General features: G+C 39.7%; 1 protein-coding gene across 4 annotated transcripts in view; it reads right to left on the reverse strand.

Annotated features, from left to right (window-relative positions):
• LOC149813663 (uncharacterized) overlaps positions 1–25,100 on the reverse strand; it is a 97,950-nt gene that overhangs the window by 28,663 nt on the left and 44,187 nt on the right. For all 4 annotated transcript variants that reach the window (XM_089992365.1, XM_089992364.1, XM_089992363.1 and 1 more), the window contains one exon: positions 9,206–10,876. In XM_089992365.1, coding sequence (XP_089848491.1) covers positions 9,206–10,876 — 1,671 coding nt within the window. The remainder of the gene's footprint in view (positions 1–9,205; positions 10,877–25,100) is intronic.

A 25,100-nucleotide genomic window follows, 5' to 3' on the forward strand; every position in this document is an offset into this window, starting at 1 on the left:
TGCAATAACCGGATACTGATCGTCGTTCGTCTGGATCACCCGCCCAATCAGCATCAGGTGACGATCTCATGGCCCTCATGGCCCCCGCCTGGATCTAATTCCCTTTTCTTGTATACCAGCCCATCACCAATTGTACCCTTCAGGTAACGAAGTATACGTTTGACTGCCTCCATATGTGACATATGAGGTTCATGCATAAACTGGGATACCTGATTAACCGAATATACTATATCAGGTCTAGTAAAAGTCAGATATTGCAACATGCCAACTAAGATGCGATACTTAGTGGCATCTTCATATATGTCCCCTTCTTTTGAACTCAGTTTCTGATGAATGACACTTGGAGTTGTCAACGGCTTACAATCCGTCATGCCTGCTCTGCTAAGAATGTCCAACGTGTATTTGTGCTGAGTAAGGGTGAGTGTATTATTTCTTTTATCAACTTCTACCCCAAGAAAATATCGCAGCTCTCCCAAATCTTTCATCTTAAATCTCTAATTTAATAACTTCTTCAGCTGCTCAATGTGACTTTTACAGTTCCCTGTGATGATGATGTCATCTACATATATTAATAGTAAAGTAGTGACTCCTTGTTCATTGTGAATAAATAATGAGTGATCCAGAAGGGACCGAGAGAAGCCATGTCGTTGTATCTCTAGAGAAAAATTGCCGAACCAGGAACGAGAGGCTTGTTTCAAACCATAGAGTGCTCTCTTTAACTTGCATACATATTCTTTGGCTTCTCGTTCTGCATATCCAGTGGGTTGTTCCATGTAAACTTCTTCTTTTAAATCCCCGTGCAGAAAAGCATTTTTTACATCTAGTTGGCTCAAGGTCCATCCATATTTAATGGCTAGACCCAACACAATGCGAATGGTCCCCATTTTAACTACAGGACTGAAAGTTTCAACGAAGTCTTGGCCTTCCTCTTGTGTAAATCCCTTGGCTACAAGTCTAGCTTTGTATCTTTCAATGCTCCCGTCTGGTTTATACTTTATCTTGTACACCCATTTTGACCCAACAACATTTCTATTTTGTGGCTGGGGTACAATCTCCCATGTTCCACATTCATGTAGAGCTTCAATTTCTTCATTCATGGCTTCTACCCATCTTCTAGAACTCGCAGCTTGATAGAACATGAGGGGCTCTTCCTCTTTACTTATGGATGTCAAGAACAACTGAAAATCCAATGAAATTTTTTTATAACTTATCCACCTGTCAAGTGGATGTCGAATCCGTGAGGATCTTCTGATATCCATTGTCTGTGAAGATGGATTTGTACTCGTACAAGAGACGAATGAGGGCCCTTTCTCTCGTCGGGTGTACACAATACCTTTATACCTTATTGGTTCCAAGACATGTGGAACAATTTCTTCCGTTTGAGTTCCATTTGCTGATTCCTCATGGGTTTCCTTCTGACTGCAATTTTCTGGACAGTCTACTTTACCATTTGAAAAAAGTTCTGAATTTAACCATGGGTAGTATATCTCAATGTTGGGGCTTGAGTTATCAGTATGAAGGGTTGAATTAGCATCATGAGCATCAAAGTTCATCTCATCGAAAATTACATTCCTTGATACCTTGACACGCCTACTCAGAGGATCATAGCACCTGTACCCTTTGTAGTCTTCTGCATATCCTATAAACCTGCATTTTAAGGCTTTATCTTGGAACTTGTGTCTGAGTGAGTTGTCAATGTGAACATAGCAAACAGACTCAAACACACGTAATGCATGGTAATCAGGTTGTATGCCAAAAAGAGAGAAATATGGTGACTTATTTTCTAAGATACTCATGGGCAATCGATTTATCACATGGACTGTGGAGTGAAAGGCCTCAGTCCATAATGATACAGGAAGATTGCTCCTGTGCATCATGCTCATTGCAGTCTCTATAATATGTCGATGCTTCCTCTCAGCAATCCCATTTTGTTGAGGTGTATGCGGGCAAGACACTCTTCTCTTTATCCCATTATGTTGAAGGAAACCAACAAAGTCATTCGAGGAGAATTCACCTCCTCCATCACACTGGAAATTGAAAATGTTGGTAGAGAAATGATTTTGAACAAAAGAATGAAATCTTTGGAACAATCCAAAAACTTCTGATTTGTGCTTCATAAAAAATATCCAAGTATAACGTGAGTAACTATCAATGAAAATAAGATAGTATTTACTGCCAAAGAGGGAAGTAATTGGGGCAGGACCCCAAACATCTGAACAAATGACCTCAAATGGCCTTGAAGCTTTTTATTGATGGAAGCAAATGGTAAGACATGACTCTTACATAAAAGACAACTGGAACACTTTGTATCAACGACCTCTGAACTGAGACTGGACTTAGGAATAAAATTATTCAAGACAAGTTTTTCAATAAAATGACGACCACAATGGCCAAGACGACTATGCCAAAGTCTTGGCTTATTATATTCAGAAATATTAAATATGAAATCAGAATCAACAAATTCACGTTGGTGAGGCTTCAAGGATGAATAATCGGAATGAATGGAGGAAGGATCTTCTTGAAAGATATACATGTTGCCCCATCGTTTTCCTTCAGCGAATGTCTTCCTCGTGCGAAGATCCTTGACATAAACAGAAGAGGGAGTAAATTCAACTGAAGCATTGGCATCATCAACAAGTTTTGAAACAGAAACAATGTTCTTTTGAATATTAGGTGCATGGATGACACTTGGAAGTTTAAGAGACGACTTTGACATTGGTATAATGGCATTTCCAGTATGTGAGATTGAGTGATGAGATCCATCTCCTGTGACTATGCTATTCTTACCAACATAAGGAGTAAGCGTCAAGAGTTTACCTGCATCACCTGTGACATGAGTGGTTGCTCCAGAGTCGACATACCAAATTTCTTTATCATTTTGCTTCATATTCAATCCTGCCAAGGCTGCCAACAGCAACTCCTTTACTTCGCCATCCTTCCTAGATTCTGCTTGTGGAGTTTTCCCTTTGTTTTGAGAATTAAACCAACAATTTGCTTTAATGTGTCCTTTCTTGTTGCATAGAAAACAAGTGAGAATGGGTCTTTGTCCTTATATATTGGGTGTCGGAAGTATGCCACGACCTCCATAGGTGTTTCTCCCTTGGCCTCCTTTTCCTCGAAAAGAACTTCCTCTTCCTCGGCCATAATTCATTCTCATGGCCAGCACATCTTGTGTTCCTGAATTCCCATGAGAATCTTCAGAAGATCCTTTCAGAGTCATCTCATATTGCAATAATTTCGCACGAAGATCTTCAAACTTTGGAAGTTCTGGTAAACATAATAAGGTAGTCGTCATAACATGATAGTCTGACCCCAATCCACTCAAGGTTTGTTGTACTTTATCCTTTTCACTGACAAGACACCCAACAACAGCCAGCTGGTCCGTGATGCCTTTCATTTTGTTTAAGTATTCCATAACAGACATAGAATCTTTCTTCAGCATTTGGAACTCTCGCTTAAGATACATAATTTTTGCCTCAGAAATTTGTGAATACGTCTAAACTAACTCATCCCACAGTTCCTTGGCCGAATAATCATCAGGAAGAGCAATGAGGACTTCCTGTGAGAGAGTTGAAGTGATGTAGGCCACTAACGATTGATCCCTCTTCATCCAAGTAACATATGTTGGGTTCTTAAGAAGAACAACAAATTGTTCTGCTTTATCGTCCACCTTTTCCTGTGAGAGGAATTCCGGAGGCGGTGGAACAGATCCATCCAGATGACCAGAGAGGTCCTGACTCTTTATAAATGGAATTATTTGTCTTTTCCAGGTTAAGAAATTGGAGTTATTCAATTTTTCAGAGACTAGCTGACCGAGAAAGCTTGAGGACAAGCATGACTGTCCATAAGAGGAATCCATGGAAACCTGGACTGACACTTAGGTATAGATCAGCAAAAATGGGAGATACAGCAGTTCCAGAACTCACAAAAACAACAGCAAAAATGGGAGATACAGCAGTTCCAGAATCCACGAAAACACTAGTTTTAGAATCACGAACAGTTTTTTTTTTGGTATATCACAGCCGAGATCTCGGTTGACAAGGCACTCGACGTGAATACTTCCAGAAAAGGTCGATTTCCAGAAGCCACAAAGCAGCAGTTTCAGAATCACGAACTCAGAGACATATATTTCAGAATCACGAACTCAGAGGAAAAAAAATTCACACAGCAGGAATACTTCCAGAAGCCACGAAACAACAATTTCAGAATCACGAACTCAGAAATATCCTTTTTCAGAATCACGAACTCAGCGTGAATGCTTCCAGAAAGGGTCGATTTCCAGAACCCACGAAGCAGCAGTTTCAGAATCACGAACTCACCGTGAATATTTCCAGAGAGGGTCGATTTAAAATCACGAACTCACCGTGAAGAGGGTCGATATCACGAACTCACCGTGAAGAGGGTCGATATCACGAACTCACCGTGAAGAGGGTCGATTTAAAATCACGAACTCACCGTGAAAAGCTTTTGTCTTTTACCGTGAGATCGAGCCACAGTGAAACAAAAACAGTTCTTCAGGCACAGTCGTCACGCTGCTCTGATACCATAAAAGAAAGGAGCCTTCGATCTCACCTTGCCTGTCACAGAGAAAGAGATGGAGGAGAGAAAGGGAGAGAAAGAGAAGAGAGAGAGGTTTTAGAGAAAGGGGTTCAGTCGATCATCGACTGACCCTATCGTTCTATTTAATGTATTAAGAAAGTAAAAACTAGGGTGCGAAAATACCCCTTTGAACATGTTAATATACATATACACTAATTGGGTCTGGACCCGATCCAATATATAAATGGATCGGGTCAGACATATACACCGTGATGACTTCTTTTCATTCCTGACATTGGATGTTGTTTTCCAATGTTCCGATGGATGGTGTTGTTTCCTGATATCGGTCGAGAGCTAAGTGTGGAACCCGGTAATGAAATACAAATTGAGTGTTAAGCTACCCCGGTAACCCTACTTGACCTCGGGGATTATACATGTTTGGTGTATCCGCAAGCAATGAAAATTAAAAAGAGAAACTTAAAAGTTGTGTGCATTTAATAGGACATGCATATGGAAAGAGGAAAGCTTAAATGAAAGATAATAAAGGGTTCATGCATTGCACATAAATTACACATAGTTTTGCTATGCATTAGTTCATGCATGTTTACCTGTCCACTTGGTTGTTATATGTTGAGCATTGCATGATGTTGATCTCTTTTGTATTTAATTGCCTTATTGATTAAATTGTGATCAATGTTACTTACTTCGTGTTCCCTCATGTTCAATGTTTAATTCTGCATGAATGGTTAATTGTCTTATGGATTGATTATAACTGTATTCCTCAAAATATTACATGGATCTTATTTATGCTCTTTTTCTTATTTGATTCATTAGAGAAACCTGTACACAAAATTCTTCGGATTTCTGACCCTCTCATTTTATTGGTTTTTCTCAGACACAGGTGATCAGTGAAATCGACTCGCTTCTGAGGGGATACGAGGGTCACATTTGTTTCAAGACGGCTTCACTTATGGACAAAGTGGCTCTACTTTTGTTTTCTTTTAGTTCTTCTTAATTTCCTGCAGTTGTTATTTCACTTTTGACATTGAGTATGAGACTCTTATTGATTCATTAATAAAAGAATTTAGTTGGTTGGTTATGGATGATAAATGTAAGTTTATTTGTCGTGTGTGGTTATCCAACTGAAATTGGAACTGTAAGGACCCCGGGTCTCTGGGAAGTTTTCCGCAACTCTTAGAAAAAAAAATATTCCGCATTTTCAAAGGGTATGGATTGGGGTCGTTACATTATAAGATTTCAAAAATCAACGGCCTACAATTTTCATAAAATTTTGAGGCTCCAAATACCATTTTTTCATCCAAAATGCATGATCCAAGTGTCAATTTCTAGTAAATCAATCGTGTTGAATACGTATGTAAGGTTAGAATTTTGAAAAAACACAAAAATCCGATAAAATGTTTCTTATTGGTAGGTTTTCTATTGGGTAGGTTTTCATTTCCCTATATATATATATATATATATATATATATATATATATATATATATATATATATATATGAGGGTGTATATGTATATATGCATATATATTTAACTATCTTTCTGTTGTAATAGGTTTTGCACATGTAGGGGCATTTTAGTCATTTTATGTATGTAATAAGTACTACCCATTAGGGGCAGAACTGTCATTTTTATTTTTTGCTTTTTATGCCCTTGTTATTTGTCACAAGGACTTTTTGGTCATTCTCCATATAGTCGTTGGGATCTCCCCAACAACTATATTTATAGCTGTTGAGATCAACGGCTATATGGTGACCCATGTAGCCTATATAAAGGGGTTAAAGCCCCATTTGTTCTTAATGCTTTTTCTTAAGCATTTAATAAAAATCCTATTTTTTTATGTTTTTGTGATTTCCCTTAGTGGCCATTGTATGCACTTGTGTTCTTGTGATTGCCATTGATTGGCTCTTTGTATTCTCCCTTTGTGGACTCGAGTTGTTCTTTGTACTCTTTGTATGCCCTTAGAGGCTTTATTATTTCCGCTTGTTTGATTACAGTCTCCGCCCACCTAAATTCAAATAGGGCAAAACAGAGTCAAAACATGGAGCTTCACTCTGACCACCACATATTTAGCAAATGAATCTATCAATACACAACCAAGAAGGATATTTCCAGCTGTGCAAATGTTTCCCTCAGGAAATGGAAAATACAACGACATATTCAAATATTTTGCAGCTTATCATGTAGAACTAGTGACAGGATTACCACTGTAGTGCGTGATTTTATTTTTTACTGCATTTTAAGGTGTCAAACTTTGAACTTATTCACTCATAGAAAACCTTTGACAAGGATATTTCCTCATAAGCATAGATCTATAATTTCAGTAAAGTATAAACTCAAAATGAAAAACAATGTGAATTGAATAAGGGCCATAACAAAAGCATAATTTTCACTGAAAATATGAGCTTAGAAAATGGAGCATGACATCAGATATGGTTCAACCTGTTTTTCAATGCAAACATGAAAACCTGAGCACCATTATGAACACAAGATTGCGCTTGGATTGGTATCCTTTGCAAGCTTCACCTTCAGCAAAATTTTACAGATGTGGACAACAGATTGAAGCAGCTGCTGCTAAGGTTCAATTGAAGGTCTGAGTGCTCCTCTATTTCTTGCCTTCTTTTTGTTCAAATCGCAAATCTCAATGTTACGAGTGTATGCATGTGTGTGTGTGCATGCACTAACACTCGACAAAGAAAAGACAAGGTCGGTTGGTAACTTCTGGGCTAACAAGCTTTGTTGTGTCTGATTAGTAATTGTTCACAAACAGTTTCAAAATGTTTGGAAGTGCTGAATTTTTTAATAAATGACTCGTTTTGAAAAGGGGTTGGCCAAGTGAAAATCACTCATATTTCAAAGATAAACACAAGCTAATTTTTTGCATCTAATTTGCTTGAAATGTTACAGGCTAAAATGCTTCTTGTTTTGGTTTATCATCTCGAAAGATTCATCACCTTTGTGAATTATAATAACCACCCCAAACCCTAGTCACTACTCAGTAATCAAAAGACAGACAGATTTTGTTACTAACAAAGAATAGTAAAAGTACATGGACGTTTAATCCTACTGTAAGATAACTTCAACTTTCAGTACGTGTGTTTCTTCTAAGTATTCCTTTTACAGCACAAACTTTTATTAGGTGAAAGGTACCTCTCATTCTCAACCTGCCTCTTTTTAATGAACTAACTAGCCTTCTTCAATTCCACCACTGATCATCAAAGTTACACCTTAAGTACATTGAAACCTAACACCGCCCCTATATATGAAGGATATTCCTACTTCTCTGTACATAAGCTAGCTATACTTTTAGCACATCAGCGACATCTCACTTCTCCCCTTTTCATTTCCCTTCCTGGATGCTCATCACATTGCAAGCTCTTAAATTCTCAACTGTGCTAATACAGACTGTTTAATGCTTAGACGATCTGCATATTCTGCAAAGATCCATATCGACTGAAAAAAGAACCTTTGTCATGGATTGAATATATTGTTGCTGGATTCAGAAGGGTAATCATGAATGCAGTTTCAATGGTTTATCTTGATCTATTAACCATCAACTGGGTGTTGCCAGACTTCATTATCGCTAAACTGTTCTCAGAGGAATGGTACATCTGTTCTTACTATGACAAGGTTATCTAGCAAGAGATTTTTGCGCAACAATGCCTCATCAATCTTGATGCTAGATAGCCACCACCAAAGGATAAAAATAGAAATACTACACCCACCTTATACATAGTGAGACTCAATTTTCCATAATCCCAAATTTACCCTTCCATAAGAGAAACAGAAGCATTATATTTCCTTCGCTTTCAAAATTCTGCATTAAAATATAAAACTATATCTAGTCTACAACTCAAAACCATGAAATATAAAAGAATATATAATAAAAATATTTAATAGTTGAAAAATAATTTTTTTGTCACTGTTTAATTAGTTTGTTATAATCATAAATTGGATACAGCAGAGTTTTAATTTTTTTCCTCTGAAAGGGTGAAATAGGAATCAACGTGAATTTCCCAATTGAGAGTTGTATTTTACTAGCAAATGGCAGATTAGTCCTAAGTGTTTAATGAATAGCTGCAGCATGTGAAGACCTCGAACAAGTTATGTTATTGTACTGCTGCGCAAACATTTTGAGATGCCTATGAAGGATAATGCTAAAAACACAAAAGTAATAGGCTTCGATGATTACCAACTGAAATAAACATCCAAAGTTCCAAACAGCCTTATGTGCCACCCTGTGTGACACCCCTCAATGGCCTATGCTCACATTTTGGCATGATTTAACACACATGCAACACAAACAATGAGAAGCTAGGAGGGATGCCATACAGCAAGAACACACTCACACAACCCAAACAAAATTATGAAGCAGAAAACACTGCAGAGACTTCACTTTAAATGAACAAAGAATCCACATATCAAGCCTCCATTTGATTGGCGACTTTATCTTCATACCGCCTCTTACTTTCCCCCTAAGTGTCTAACAAACTAACTGGGATACATGCAGACAGAACATTCTTTAGCGTCTACTTAAAGACAAGATGAATAATACCATTATAACTTTGCTGGCATGAATATTGAAATTACGAGAAGATCATTTCATCCCCAAACTAAAAATAACACTTGTGAAAGGGTGGATACTTACATCATCCTCAATCAAATCAGATTTAGAATGTTCACTCTCAGATGGAGGTTGCGATGACTGCAGCTTTCCTTTCTTTTCAGATGCACTGGTTGGGATGGTGTATTTTTCAAGCTGATCATTGACAGCTAAAGATTTCTGTACAGATTGAGATGATAAGGTAGCAATATCATTTCGATCAGAATCAGCAATAGAAATACTCATGGATTTTGGACTCTGTTCGTGTTCAGCTTCTGCACACGGATAGATCTTTGCTGCTGCACCAAAGGATGGGTTCCTTCGAACAACACCAGCTGAAGGACTTTCGGGATGCAACAGGGTATTGGATGAATCCTTTATAGCTGGTTTTGTTCCATGTACACCATTGCTTATCACTGGCGATGTTAAATAAGATTCCACTTGTCCCATTGTGGAGTCAACAAGCTCCCCTTTGTGGTGAAACTTTGAGATTTCTTCCAATTCCAGAAAGCCAGAAGAAATGACTAAATTTGCATTCCTGGAGTAAGACGTAGAGTTTTGCCCAGCAGAAGTGTTTTCTGTACGTACTTCTTTTGAGGTAAGGGACTTTGAACCTACATTTTCTAGAGGGACCATACCCAAACTTTTATTTGGAAATGAATCAGACAAATTTCTATTTGCATCTTGCTTCATGGGAACATCAATGACCTCGAGTGATTTAATGGATGGTACAACACCTGTGGAAATTATCAATGAATCGCCCCTTTTCTCCACAGATATGGGTTCCTCTTCGAAGTTGTTTATTTGACTGCATGTCTTTGAATCATCCTTATTATCACAAGAAGCGATATCAGTCTCCTTAGTCGCAGAGGGATGTGATATGTTATCATCGTTATTTGGTACTTTCTCATGACATTTAGAAGAGGCAGTTCTAGTACATCTGTGAGATGTAATGTTAGACTGTGCAGAGTAGGACTCTGAAACAGTATTAGAAAGAGACCCATCTTTCCCACTGATTTCCCCACCTAGAACCTTTGAGAGTGTTTTTGCATCCCTACTAATATCAACAGAATCAACACCCCCCAGCTTTTTCAAAGACCTTTTAGTGCCTCGTGTATGAGCACTTCCACTGAAATAAAAGGTATTCATTGCTTTCTCTACAGGATCTGGTTTAGTGGCAGAGTGAGTTTTTGGCGATTGCACATTAGCCAAGGAGTCAAGATTAAAACTGCTGTTGTCCAACCTACATACTCTAGGAACTCCATGAACTACCCCACTTTTTGAACAGCCACCATCATGATTATCATCAACCAGTTCCTCAGCCGCTAGGAGCTTCCTCCCATCACAGAGATAAGAGTTTGAAGTATCACACACTCTTCCAGTTGCTTTACTATCTGTATTTTCAGACAAGGAGTCATGACTTGAACAAGCCAAGTTACTTGTCTCACTTGTTTGTGGTTGGTCATCACATGTGCTGCTTTTAATAAACCGTGATTCAGCACTACCAAACAAACCTCGCTTGACCACTTTTTGCTGGCCACTTCCTTCCGACATCTCGTCCTCCACTTTTAACTCATCTGATGCAGTTTGACGAGAGCTATGTATATAGGACAAACATGGAGCAACATGTGTTTCAGAAATTCCCGCTTCAGTTATCAAATGGCTGTCCCTATTTAGAGAAACTTTAGACAAATTTTCGTCAACTGAAGGCGCTTCCTGCAGATAAATGAACCATCAAACACAACAAATACAAAATGACAGAACTTTAACACTGCTAAACTTAAAACCACATGCTGCCGATCAGTAGCAACTTTCAGTGATGAAGTAGAAATGACTGCAAGCCCGAGGAACCTTCAAGTGTCACTACATGAAGAAAACGTATTCAAGAAAGGTAAATGGAAAATGGCCCAGTACAAACAGAAAATCTAACTTATGTTTCTTTGTGGCGTAACTGTGTTGTTTCTTGATTTATTATTTGTCAAGGTGTGTAAGAAGTATACAGCATCAGCTAATTGGAGACATAAAAATTGCACCCTCTTATATAAAGTGGTTGGGTGTTTGCCAAATCAGTTCTGAGGAAGAAGAGCTATGTCACAAAGTAGTATTTATGTCCATGGTATGGAGTGCTTCTTCATGAATTCTTTGCCATTATTTGGTGCAAGAAGCATGCCACATCAGTTAACTGATTATAATAGCCATAACCTCAAGTGAAATGGTTGGGCATCTTCAGTTTTCAAGGCAAACTCCAAAAAATGAGAACTATACGGCAAATATGGTCTTTGATGTCCTGGGCTACCTTCTATCTGAGGCTTCCAGCCATCATCACACTCCATTTATAACTTTATATATGCCACTTTTGGTATTGTTTTTCCTACTTATTTCTAAGCCATCCTCCTGTCAGTCTTTAATAGAAAACTCTCCTTTTGATAACTCAAGAACAAAGACAAAATTTTAAGTTTCTGAAATTGGACATTAAAAAAAAAATTCTAACTTGTCCAAAACCTTTTTTTTATCTGAGAGAATGCCTAAAACCTTTAAAACACTAAAGATAGCCTAACCAAGTGTAAAATTCTCATAACTGCCCACCAAATGTAAAAAGCATCATCATCATCCTTATCAAGACCTTAGTTGTTAAAAGCATCACCTAGGCGGCCCACCGTCTGAGCGACTAGGCTTGGGTGGTGGGGACCTAATTTAGTGTCTAGGCACCGCCCAGCTCGTCTAGGTGCCGCCCAGGCTGGGACCGACTAGGCGTAAGCCTAAATCAGTTCTGTTTTTTTTTGTTGACCCACATGGGGCATATAAAAAGGAAAAAGAGGGCCCTAATTGCCCCCTTTTCGCATAGTCTCCCTATCTCCTCTCTCCTCTCGGCTGCCCCCTTTTTGCACCCTCTCCCTCTCTCCTCTCTCGGTTTTTGCAAGAAGAAGAGGACGACTCAGACCCAACCAAGGTACACCTTTCTCTCACTCTCTGGTTCTCTCTATCTCTCTCATTCTCGTTCTCTCACTCTCTTTTTTTTTGCAAGAAGAAGAAGAGGGCAACCCAACCAAGGTAATCTCTCTCTCTCTCTCTCTCTCTCTCTCTCTCTCTCTCTCTCTCTCTCTCTCTCTCTCTCTCTCTCTCTCTCTCTCTCTCGGAATCCGAGGATCTCAAACCGGATGCCAAAGTATCCCTGGAGGAGGGTGTTGGCACCATAGTAACAAAAGTTAAAAACGGCAAAATCTCGGCTGGCAAAAAACTCAAGAGATTTTGAAAATTTTCATAAATCTCGCATTTTTCTAGCAAAATCTTAGGAATAAAAAATAAACTAAAATATAAAAAATTTATTTTTCTAAGAAAATATAATAAAACACATTTAAAAATAAAAATCTTGAGGGTTTTCATGATAAATATCTTTTAAAAATATAAACATTGCGATATTTGTCACATTTTGAAAATCTCACAAGAAATTGTCGTTTTAATCTTTCAGGCAATTACTCGCGAAATATCGGCGATATTTTTATAAATATCGGGTTATTTATCACAGAGGTTGGCACAGACGAGCATGGCGGCCTATGATGTTGACCTGGGGAGGGTGCATTCGGAATCGGTCCCAAAGCCGAAGATGTCGGTGTTGAGGAACATGATGAGCTCCCTCTGCAAGGCACCTCCTTGCTTGGTCCGCATGTGTGAGGTCACACCGAAGCCAGTGGTGACAGCATAATTTTCAGTTCCCTGCTCAAGTTGTCAACTCTTCAGTCATTGCTAGACTTGACATGGGGTTGAGCCGACTTGGAGAGCTCGACCTTCACGTCAAGCTCCTTTCTAGAGACACTAGTGACCGGGGCAATGTTGAGGGTCTCGCCTTCGAGCCTGACCGTCGGTCTGTTATGTCCAAACTTTTTGCACAGTTTTTAACTTGTACTAAGCCTACCGAAAGCCCTGCACGGCTCACATGGGTCTTTCGGCCTTAAAATGATTGTACAACTTTACATACATGTAATTTGCATTTTCCTTAATGAGATTGTGGTGCACGACACTATTGTATGTACCTGCATCCAATGAATTGATTGTTATTAAACATTCCTCTCTCCCCCTCTATTCTCTCCTTCTCTCTCTACTCTCTCTCTCTGCTCTATGTGATTGTTGCCTCCTTGTAATTGTGGGTTTGCATGCAATACTACCTACACACTTGTTGCTTTGAAAGATCCGCTAAGTACGCTTTTGGAACTCGCTAAAAGGCTTGTTGTGTCAAGGTTCCTCAATACCGCACGGACATCTGAAATTTAGCTCGTGACAAGTGGTACCAGAGCTGACTTCACCCTGGGCAAGGTGAAGTTTGTCGAGTCTCGATCGACCAAGCGACAATCGTTGATCATGATTTCTCGAGATTCTAGTGTGGTGATATCGCCGAAGCCAAAAAGCAAGAAAGGAAAGGGGACCGAGATATCTAACACCGAAGAAGCTTAGGAAACTCCTTCGGCAGACCCCAACAAGTTGAAAAAGATGGTGGAAAAACTCCTGCGAGAAATGCCGAAGACGAAGGCTACAGTGTGTGAAGCCTCTCTTAGCTATCGAAAGCTCGATGATGACCTCAAGACTACGAATGAAGAACACCAAGGAAGTATCGTGTTACTTGAAAATAGAGTAGACTCGATCGTTGTCAAGTTGGACACCGTGAGGGATCAAGGGTTAAGAATAGAACAAAAGAACCGAACTTTGGAACGCAGAATCCTAGCTCTGGAACATCGACCAGCGACCGGCGGTTATGGTATAGTCGAGACATCGACTACTCGTCTGAAAGTTCTCGAGCCCAAGAAATTCACTGGTGCTCGCGACGCCAAGGAAGTAGAGAATTTTCTATGGCAGATGGAGGAATTCCTCAAAGAAAGCTTTGTCGAGGATGAACCGATTAAGGTTTGAGCCACCACAGCGCGGTTGACTGATGATGGCATTGTCTGGTGGCGAAGAAGACACAATGACATGGAGAAGGGTCTCTGCCTATGTCACAGGGATTCGGCTAGCAGGGTGTCGCACCCACGTCGACGCGACTCGACGCGGGTGCGGGTGCGGTCAACCCGATCCTGGGTGTGTTGACCGCACTCAGGATCATTTAGGTCCTTTTTTTGGGGATTTTTTTTTTAAAAATTTGCCCTATGAAATGGGCTGCGAAATTTAAAAAAAAAAAAATCTGCTGACAGCAGCTGCTGCTCCTAATCCTTCTTTTTCGTAAAGGATTTTCTATCTCCATAATAAATGATAGACAGCAGCTGCTGCTCTTAATCCTTCTTTTTCGTAAAGGATTTTCTCTCTCCATAATAAATGATAATGATGGTGGTAGCCTTGCTGGCTATTAGTATTCACTGTTCTCCTGACGAGATGGGTGCGTGCAGCTTTATATAAAATGAAATTTGAAAAAACCCGCGTCGGGGGTGAAATGAAATGGGGATCTTCGAAACACGAGCTTTGATTAACAAGAGCAAGTGTCAAGAATGACACTAAAGCATAACCCTTAAAAAGGGTATAACTGGAAACAAAATAAAAATAAAAATGTATTCTTTATTGATATGAAAAACCAATTGCTTAAGAAGCATTGGAGTGAAATACAAGAGGGGTTGCACCCCTTTATATACACAGCTGAAAGAGGACTCAATAGAGCTGTTGGGCACAGTCCAACAGCTCTATTTAGAGCTGTTGGAATGTGTCAGTCCAACAGCTCTATTGCTAGTCAAGTCTGGACAGGACTTGACTAGCAACAGTCATTCTAGTTCAAACTGAACTAGATGACATAAAGACAAAAAATAAAAATAAAGGAAAAAAAATACAGAAAAGAAAGAAATTAAAAATGTATTTATATATATATATATAATAATATAATATTATTATATATACATATATGTACAGTTTTACATTTTAACACTCCCCCTCAAACTTACGGTACAATGAGCGAAAGTTTGTCTAAGAGAAAGTGAAATCGGGGAGCAGCGAGAGGCTTTGTAAAGAGGTCTGCTAACTGATATTCTGAAGTGACATATGGCAGATCAATTATCCCGTGTAGATATTCCTCTCTGACGTAGTGACAATCCATTTCGATGTGTTTGGTGCGTTCGTGGAATGTTCTGTTACTGGCAATGTAGATCGCACTTTTGTTGTCACAACACATTTGTGAAGCCTTTGTTGCTTCAACTCCCATGTCAGCAAGCAGTCGTCGGAGCCAAACTACTTCCATGGTCGTGGTTGCCATGGCTCTGTATTCAGCTTCGGTGGATGAGAGAGATACCTTCTGCTGCTTTTTACACCTCCACGAGATTAATGATTCCCCTAAAAAGACACAAAAGCCAGTGGTTGAGTGTCTGTTATTGGGATCACCTCCCCAATCAGCATCAGTATATGCAATTAAATCAAGAGAAGAGGAGGAAGATAAGAAAAGTCCTTGTGAAAGAGAGGACTTGATGTATCTGATAATACGCATGACTGCTCCCATATGAACAAAAATAGGAGCATGTTGAAATTGACTTGTTGTATGAACAACATGTGCTATATCTGGTCTGGTAATTGATAGATAGGAAAGTGCCCCGACAAGCTGTCTGTAAGGAGTAGGGTCTGCAAGAAGTTCTCCATCATCAATCTTCATTTTAACATTAACAACTTCTGGAGTGTCAACTTTCTTATCATCAGTAATACCAGACCTGAAAACAATATCAAAAGCAAATTTAGTCTGAGATAATAAATATCTTCTAGGAGAATAAGCAACTTCAATGCCTAAAAAATATCTCAACAAGCCCAAATCAGTCATTTCAAAATGACTGATTTAAGAAGTGTTTTGATTGTTTCAACTCCCTGTTTATCGCTTCCGGTGATGATCATATCATCCACATAGAGAAGAAGCACAATGATCCCTGCATCAGAATTCTTAATAAACAAAGCAGTGTCAGTTAAACAGAATTAAAAACCAATATCAATCATAACACGACTAAACCTATCATACCAAGCTTTTGGTGCTTGTTTAAGTCCAAAAAGAGCTTTTTCTAAGCGAAGGACTTTACCCTTAGGAATACTTAGACCAGGAGGGGGTTCCATATATACTTCTTCAACTAGCTTTCCATTTAAAAAAGCATTTTTGACATCCATTTGAAAAATAGACCATTTTTTGATAGAAGCTAAGGCAATTAAGGTTCGGACAGTAGTCATACGAGCCACCGGAGCAAAGGTTTCTTCATAATCAATCTCATATTCTTGGGCATAACCTTTGGCTACTAAACGGGCTTTATATCTTTCAAGAGTACCATCACTCTTGGTTTTAATTTTATAAACCCATCGACATCCTATAGTTTTCTTCCCTGGAGGAAGATCTTGAATATTCCATGTAGAAGCCTTTTCAAGTGCATCTAATTCAACTTTCATGGCTTCTATCCATTTGATATCATTTTTTGCTTGAAAATATGTGGATGGTTCTTCATATGAGTGAATTAATGCAATAACTGCCCTATATGTGGGTGAGAAAGACTCGTATGATACAAACTTTTCTGGAGGCCTCGAGATTCGGGATGATTGTCTAGTTGAAATGTTAGAATATTTCTCAAGTGCACATGGAGTATTAGACTCTTGTCGCCTGGAATATTGAATACTAGTATCTCTATGAACTTCTTCATTTTCAACATTAAGATCAATAATTCTTGGATCATCATCAAAGTTACAATCAAGGTCATATTCATCAAATGTTGATGTTAGATCTAGCAAAAAGGAGTACTCAGTGACGTCTTTTAATTTTCTAAAATCAAAGAAGCTCTCCTTTTCAAGAAAGGAAACATTTCTAGACACATATAGTTTATTATTTTTGAAGTCAAAACATCTATAACCTTTCTGGTTTTCAGCATATCCTAAAAAGGCACAGGGAATCGCACGAGGGGAATGTTTATCATTTTTGTCAGTAAATATGAAACATTTGCACCCAAATATTCTTAATCTAGAGTAGTCTGGAGAAATGTTCATAAGTTTTTCAATGGAAGTGATATTTTGTAACGAAGAAGATGGCATCCTATTAATGAGATAGGTGGCAGTTAAGGCAGCTTCTTCCCAAAAGTCTTTAGGGACTTGATTTGCTATTAATAAAGTTCTAGTGGTTTCTATAATATGGCGATGTTTTCGTTCTGCCAGTCCATTTTGTTGAGGTGTATAAGGACAAGATCTTTGATGTGTGATGCCATGCAATTTAAGATAATTTTGAAAATCTGTGGATAAAAACTCTCCCCCTGAATCTGTGCAAAAAATAGTAATATCATTTTGAAATTTGTTTTTAACCATATTATGAAAAGTTTGAAAGTATGAAAATACTTCAGACTTATGTTTGAGAAAGTACATCCACGTATGTCGGGAGAAATCATCGACAAAAATAACATAGTAAACAAATCCTCCTTTAGAAATTACTGGTGCAGGACCCCAAACATCCGAGTGTATTAATTCAAGTGGTCTTGAAGAGAAAAAGGTTCTGTTCTGAAATGGTAATCTTTTCATTTTGCCGAGAATACAATCTTTACAATCAAATGATTCAGAGTTACAAAATTTCCCTAGATTTGGAAAATGTTGGATTTTGGCTATATGTGGGTGACCAAGTCTCTTATGTCACAGTTCCAACTCTATTTTTTGAATATTATAACAAAAAGCTTTCTTCGGCATTTCCAAAAAATCCATGTAATAGAGTCCTCCTTCTCTATGGCCTTCCCCAATCAGCTTGCCTGACTGGCGATCCTGTACCCAACAACCATGAGAAGAAAAAGAAATATTACACCCATAATCAGAAATTTGAGATACAGATAAAAGATTTAAATTTAATTTGGGAACATGTCTAATTTCTGGAATAAAAAAAAAAATTGTTTTATAAATTTTTTCAAAATTTCCTATTCCTTCTATTTCAAGAGAAGTCCCATCAGCAGTAAAGACCTTTGACACACTTGTTTTATTTTTAACACATTTGGATAGACTTTGATTATTTGGGGTCATATGAAAAGATGCACCAGAGTCAAGAAGCCAAGAAATTTTACCTAAATCAGAAAAAGATGAGGTTGCTGCGCCGGTTGAAGATTCAGATGAGGAAGAGGAAGAGGCACCTTTGATGAGAGGCTGAAGGATCTCCATTAGTTGGGCCAGGGAAACTGGTGCATCCTGATCTTTAGGCTCCGATCCAGCAATTGCAGCTCTTTTTTCTCTCAGCTTCTTAAGTTTTGGACATTGTGGCCTGTAGTGTCCCGGTTCATGACAGTGATGACAAATAACTTTCTTCTTATCATAGTCACCATTTTGTCGGTTAAAGTGAGGAGGCCTATATGATCGAACATGATTCCCTGGTCTAGACACGGCTAAAACGGAATCATCTTCAATTTTTAAAGAACCTTTCCGGAGACGATTTTCTTCCATTGTTAACTCTTCAATAGTTTCAACAATAGAAGGAATTTTTCCCCGGTGAAGTAGGGCCGATTTAGTGGTTTCAAATTCCGGCCTTAATCCAGTGATAAACTGGTAAAAATGTTCAACATCGAGTTGTTTCTGACGAAGCTCGATGTCTTCGGCACAATGCCACTTTGGTTCTAAAAGGGAAAGTTCTTCCCAAAGTTCGGACAACCCATTGTAATATTCACGAATAGTTTTGTCTCCTTGTGTCATCATTCGAACTTTTTCTTGGAGGTAGCACACGTGTGCAATATCTTTAAGGGAATACATATTCTTAAGGTATTCCCATGCCTTATCGGCATGATCAAATTTGGCAAGACTTGAGCATTTTTTAATGTCAACGCTATTGATAAGCCATGACATTATCTTCGCATGAGATATTCTCCATTCTTTCCATTTCTTCTCGTATGAGGCAATAGCCTTGATTTTCTCTTCTTCCGATAGAGGGACGTCTTTATCTCCCTCCTTTTTAGTAAGAGATAGCTTAGGTTCCGAATCGGAACCATCCACAATCCCCCATAAGCCTTTTCCCCATATATGGTGCTTCATGATTGAAGCCCATGTTACATAGTTCGTATCGCTTAGCTTCATAAGCATGATGGTGACTTTATCATTGTCATCCATCGATTACAAGAAGAGAAAGAATAGGGATAGAAGAGAAACAAGAAGGAAAATGAGAAAGAAAGAAAAAAAAACAATACAACAAGATGTGAAATCTTCTCCAATGAAGTGATAAAACACTTCTCTTCAAGTGGCGAACACTTTTGCAAACGGGCACGGAAACCGAGGCAGCTTTTCCTTAAGATTTAGTACTTCCGCGGCTCTGATACCATGAAATGAAATGGGGATCTTCGAAACACGAGCTTTGATTAACAAGAGCAAGTGTCAAGAATGACACTAACGCATAACCCTTAAAAAGGGTATAACTGGAAACAAAATAAAAATAAAAATGTATTCTTTATTGATATGAAAAACCAATTGCTTAAGAAGCATTGGAGTGAAATACAAGAGGGGCTGCACCCCTTTATATACACAGCTGAAAGAGGACTCAATAGAGCTGTTGGGCACAGTCCAACAGCTCTATTTAGAGCTGTTGGAATGTGTCAGTCCAACAGCTCTACAGTCCAACAGCTCTATTGCTAGTCAAGTCTGGACAGGACTTGACTAGCAACAGTCATTCTAGTTCAAACTGAACTAGATGACATAAAGACAAAAAATAAAAATAAAGGAAAAAAAATACAGAAAAGAAAGAAATTAAAAATGTATTTATATATATATAATAATATAATATTATTATATATACATATATGTACAGTTTTACATTTTAACAGGGGGACCCCCCGGACCCCCTTATATATATATATATATATATATATATATATATATATATATATATATATATATATATATATATATATATATATATATATATTACATTTTTGCCCCTGCCGCACCCCCGCACCCGGGTTTTTTGGAAGTGCCGAATCCCCGCACCCGCACCCATGTGACATAGGTCTTTGCGCAATTGATGCATGGGATGACTTCAAAAAAGAGTTATGAATTCACTTCCTTTCGATAGATGCTAATTAGTTGGCATACAAGAAGATGACGGGCCTGAAGCCTGGATCGATCCATGACTACGTCAAAACTTATTCAGCCCTCATGTTGGATATTACAGATATGGGGGAGACGGACCGCCTCCACCATTTCATGATGGGATTACAGCATTAGGCGGAGCAAGAGTTGCGGAAGCAGAAACCTCGAGATCTTTCTAGCACCTTAGCAGCAGCAGAAGTACTATAAGAATTTCAGCAAAAACCTGAGTTTAAGGAAAGACAACTGAAAAAGATAACTTATGGGGACAAAAAGAAGAGTGATAATCGGGAAGACAACAGCATGCCCAAGGACAAAATGGCCAAAACAACCGAAATCGAAATTATCGGAGACGATATGGTGGAAATAAGAACTACAGTGAAAATCACAGAAATGATGATAGAGTTGTGAACGCAGCTTAGATGGAAGACCCACCAGAGGACCAACCAAGGACAGACGCACTACAAAGAGTATCGGCGCTCAAAGAAGTGAGTGTTGGCGTGCGGTACTCATGTACGTGGATGTTAACGTGAACGGAGTGGCCACTCAAGCCATGGTCGATTCAGGTGTCACCCATAACTTCATCTCTCAGAAAGAGGCAAAGCGAGTGGGCTTAAAGTCCACGAAGAAGGCGAACCGTATGAAAGCAATGAACTCAGAAGCGAAGCCAATCCTCGGCGAGACAAAAAATGTGACTGTTAAGATAGGAGATTAGTTGGGCACAACCAGTTTCTCGGTAGCCCCACTCAACGACTTTAAGGTGATCTCGGCATGGAGTTCTTACGGGAGAACAAAACCTATGTCATGCCCCACTTGAATGTGGTGTCATAGATGAGCAATGCCCATGCATGGTTGTTGCTCGTCCTGTTGACACCTCGCAGATGAGGATGATCTCCGTGATTCAGTTGAAAAAGGGCATCAAGCAGAGAGATAAGACATTACTGGTGGCCCTCCATGAAGTCGAGCCTACGAAGCAAGCAGACACCCCCGTCTAGTCTGGTCCCTGTATTGAAAGAGTTTAAGGAGGTGATGCTTTCCAAGCACCCAAAGAGATTGCCTCCTCGAATGGAGGTAGATTATGAGATTGAACTTCTGTCGGGCGCGAAGCCCCATACGGCATGGCTCCACCAGAGTTGAAGGAGCTATGGAGGCAGCTAGATGATATGCTGACCTCTAGCATTATTCGTCCCTCAAAAGCACCCTTTGGCGCACCCGTGTTTTTCCAGAAGAAACATGACAGGTCCTAACGGTTGTGCGTAGAGTATCGAGCGCTGAACAAGGTGGCGGCCAAGAACAAGTATCCTCTGTCATTGACCATCGATCTGTTCGATCAGCTGACCAATGCCCAAGTATTTTCGAAGCTAGACCTGAGATCGGGTTATTGGCAGGTCAGGATCGTAGAAGGGGACAAGCCCAAGACTACGTGCATGATGAGATATGATGCATACGAGTTCTTGGTTATGTCGTTCGGTCTAACGAACGCCGATGCAACCTTCTCGACCCTTATGAACAAAATCTTTTAGCTGTACCTGGACCAATTTGTAATCGTCTACTTGGCCGACATCGTTGTCTACAGCAAGAATTTGGAGAAACATGCGTGTCACTTGCGCATTGTATTTCAGATATTGAAAGACAATGATCTATATGTGAAACGGGAGAAGTGCCTATTGAGCAAGCGAAAGTGGAGTTCCTGGGCCATGTTATTGGATGTGGCATGTTGCGGATAGACCAGCAGAAAGTTCAAGCCATCATGGAGTAGAAGCCTCCCTCCTCTGTGTCGGAGATGCGGTCATTTCTGGGACTCACAAATTACTATCGCCGGTTCATTGAGGGGTATTCTCTGGCATGTGCTCCTCTTACAGATTAGATTCAGAAGGATCGAAGTTGGGATTGGTCGGATGCATGCCAAACAACCTTTGAAGAGCTGAAGAAGGTTATTACCAGTGATCCAGTGTTGAGGCTACCCGACCACACAAAGACGTTTAAGGTCCACACAGACACTTCAGATTTTGCTATCGGTAGAGTGCTCATGCAAGAAGGGCACCCCATCGCTTTTGAGAGCCGCAAATTGAAGGATGTCGAGCGGCGATATTGCGTGCATGAGAAAGAAATGACCGCATAGCCCTAGCCACTTCCAGACACAGAAGAAGCATAGCTCTAAGCAAGCTAGATGGCAATAGTTCCTAGCAAAGTTTGACATGGTCTTGGAGTATAAGCCCGGAAAGACCAATGTCGTAGCTGATGCACTAAGCAAAAAGGCCGAGTTGGCGGCCTTGCGAGAGGAGGAAGTTTCGTCAGCTCAGTCTTAAAGTGACCTCCTCGATCATATTCGAGAAGGCATCCAGTCTGATCCATCAGCTCAGCACCTGGTGACCCTAGTTTAGCAAGGGAAAACCAAGAAATTCTGGATGTAAGACAGCCTCCCGGTGACTAAGGGCGATCGTATTTTTGTACAGCGATGAGAATCATTGGGGAGATTGGTAATCAAGGAGTGTCACGATACCCGATATTCAGGGCACCCAAGGCAACATTGAATGCTCGCTTTAGTAGAGCAGGAATAATACTGGCCTTTTATGCAGGATGATATTGAGGGTTACGTTCGCACTTGCCTGATAAGCCGAGTAATCAGAAGCCCGCGAGACTACTTGAGCCTCTTCCTATTCCAAGCCATCCATGGCAGAGCATCTCCATAGACTTCATTTTGGGACTACCGAAGGTGAACAGTTGTAGTTCGATCTTTGTGGTGGTAGATCGGTTTTCAAAGTATGTTATCTTTGTGTTGATGTTGCCCACTGATATAGCCAAGCGAGTCACAGGTTTGTTTGTAAAGCATGTTGTGACCAACTAGGGGATTCTAGAAAACATTGTCAGCGACCACGACCGGCGCTTTGCAAGGAAGTTCTGGCAGGAAGTGTTTCGATTGTTGGGGACGGAGTTGCACTTTTCAGCGTGCTTCCACCCCCCGACAGATGGCCAAATGGAGAGAACCAACGCTCTCCTTGAAGAATATATGAGACACTTTGTAGGTGCAAATCAGAAAGACTGGGCAGACCTTATGGACATTGCTCAGTTCTCTCACAACCTGCAGAAGTGTGAATCAACTGGCCATAGCCCCTTTGAGTTGGCAACAGGGAGACAGCCCCAGATGCCGCACACCATCGCGGCGAATTATAAAGGCAAGGTGCTACTTGCCCATCATTTTGCTCAAGACGAGCAGGATCAAACAGAGCTGGCCAAGGTGTTCCTGCACAAAGCTGGTAAGAGGATGAAAAAGTGGGCGGATCAGAAGTGTCGCCTTGCAGATTTCAAAGTCGGAGACCTAGTATTGGTCAAATTGCATCCCGAGAGAACCAAGATCTTTCGAGGTCTACATCAGGGCCTCGTTCGCAAATACAAAGGTCCCTTTCCTATCATCAAGTATGTGTGCAACCTCGCCTACAAGCTCGAAATTCTTCTGCACTTTCAAACACATCCAGTCTTCCACGTCAGTAACCTAAAGTTATTCCGTGTCGATGAAGAAAACAACAGCCACAACCAATCGATGCAAGCGCTAGCATCTCTCCGCACAACAGATGCCAAAGAAGTAGAGTACATCATGGATCATCTGTGCAATCGTCAAGGACAGATCAAAGAGTATTTTGTCAAGTGGAAAGGACTGCCAGAAGAAGAAGCCAATTGAGAGAAAGCGAAGAACGTCCACCAGTTTCCCAAAGCAGTGGAAGAGTATGAAGCATGGGCCCTGTGGTCGAGGACATTAAAAGCTTAGGTGGAGGAGAATGTTACGCCCAAACTTTTTGCGCAATTTTTGCCTTGTACTAAGCCTATCGAAAGCACTATGTGGCTCACACAGGCCTTTCGGCCTTATAATGTTTGTACAACATTAAATACATGTAATTTGCATTTCCCTTAATGAGATTGTGGTGCACAGTGTGAAATTGTCTACAAAGAGACAATACACATACAAGCATAAATACTTAAAAAAGAAGTGCACGAAGGCACTCTCACAACACTTGAACACAATACGCAAAAAACGTATAAATAATAAACATGCAATAATGCATGTATTTCATAAAAAGGAAGCAAGTGCTTGAGACTCTCAAGCTTATTTTACAACAAGGGGGAACACCCTTATTTATACAAGAAGAGGTGCAAGAGAGGGCTCCCCAAAGGAGTCGTTGGGGAGCTCCCAACGGTCACAATTGTGACCGTTGGGGGCTCCCCAACGACTCTATTGGGGAGACCCCCAATGCACCTTTTTGAATATGCAAAAAGGAAAAAAATAAAATAAAAAGAATTACAAAAATAAAAGGAAAAAAATACAGCATATTCCAAATGGAATATGCGCAAAATGTAAAAAGACTGAAATACCCTTTTTGGGTAAAAAGAGAAAAATGTATAAATATATATACTTATATATAGAGATACGTATACATATAACATATGTATACGTATCTCTATGTATATAAGTATATATATTTATACTTACAAAAATGTTTTTGAGTATACATTTTAACACCCCCCCTCAAACTTACGGTGTGATAACCGCAAGTTTGTCAAGAAGGAAATGAAATCTAGGCGAACAAAGAGCTTTTGTGAAGAAGTCCGCAAGTTGATACTCAGACGTCACGTATGGTAGATCAATGACCTTCTTCAAGTATTCTTCCCTGACATAATGGCAGTACATCTCTATATGATTTGTTTGCTCGTGAAAGGTGTGGTTTTTGGCAATATAGATTGCACTTTTATTGTCACAACACAGCTTTGTTGGTTCTCTGATAGGCACTCCCATATCTTCCAAAAGGCGTCGAATCCATACAATTTCCATGATAGTGGATGTCATGGCTCTGTATTCGGCTTCAGTGGATGACAGAGAGATTTTGTTGCTTTTTACATCGTCATGAAATCAAAGATTCACCTAAGA

This window comes from Nuphar pumila, chromosome 16, assembly GCF_984573655.1.
Source record: "Nuphar pumila chromosome 16, dmNupPumi1.hap1.1, whole genome shotgun sequence".
NCBI classification, from domain to species: Eukaryota; Viridiplantae; Streptophyta; class Magnoliopsida; order Nymphaeales; family Nymphaeaceae; genus Nuphar; species Nuphar pumila.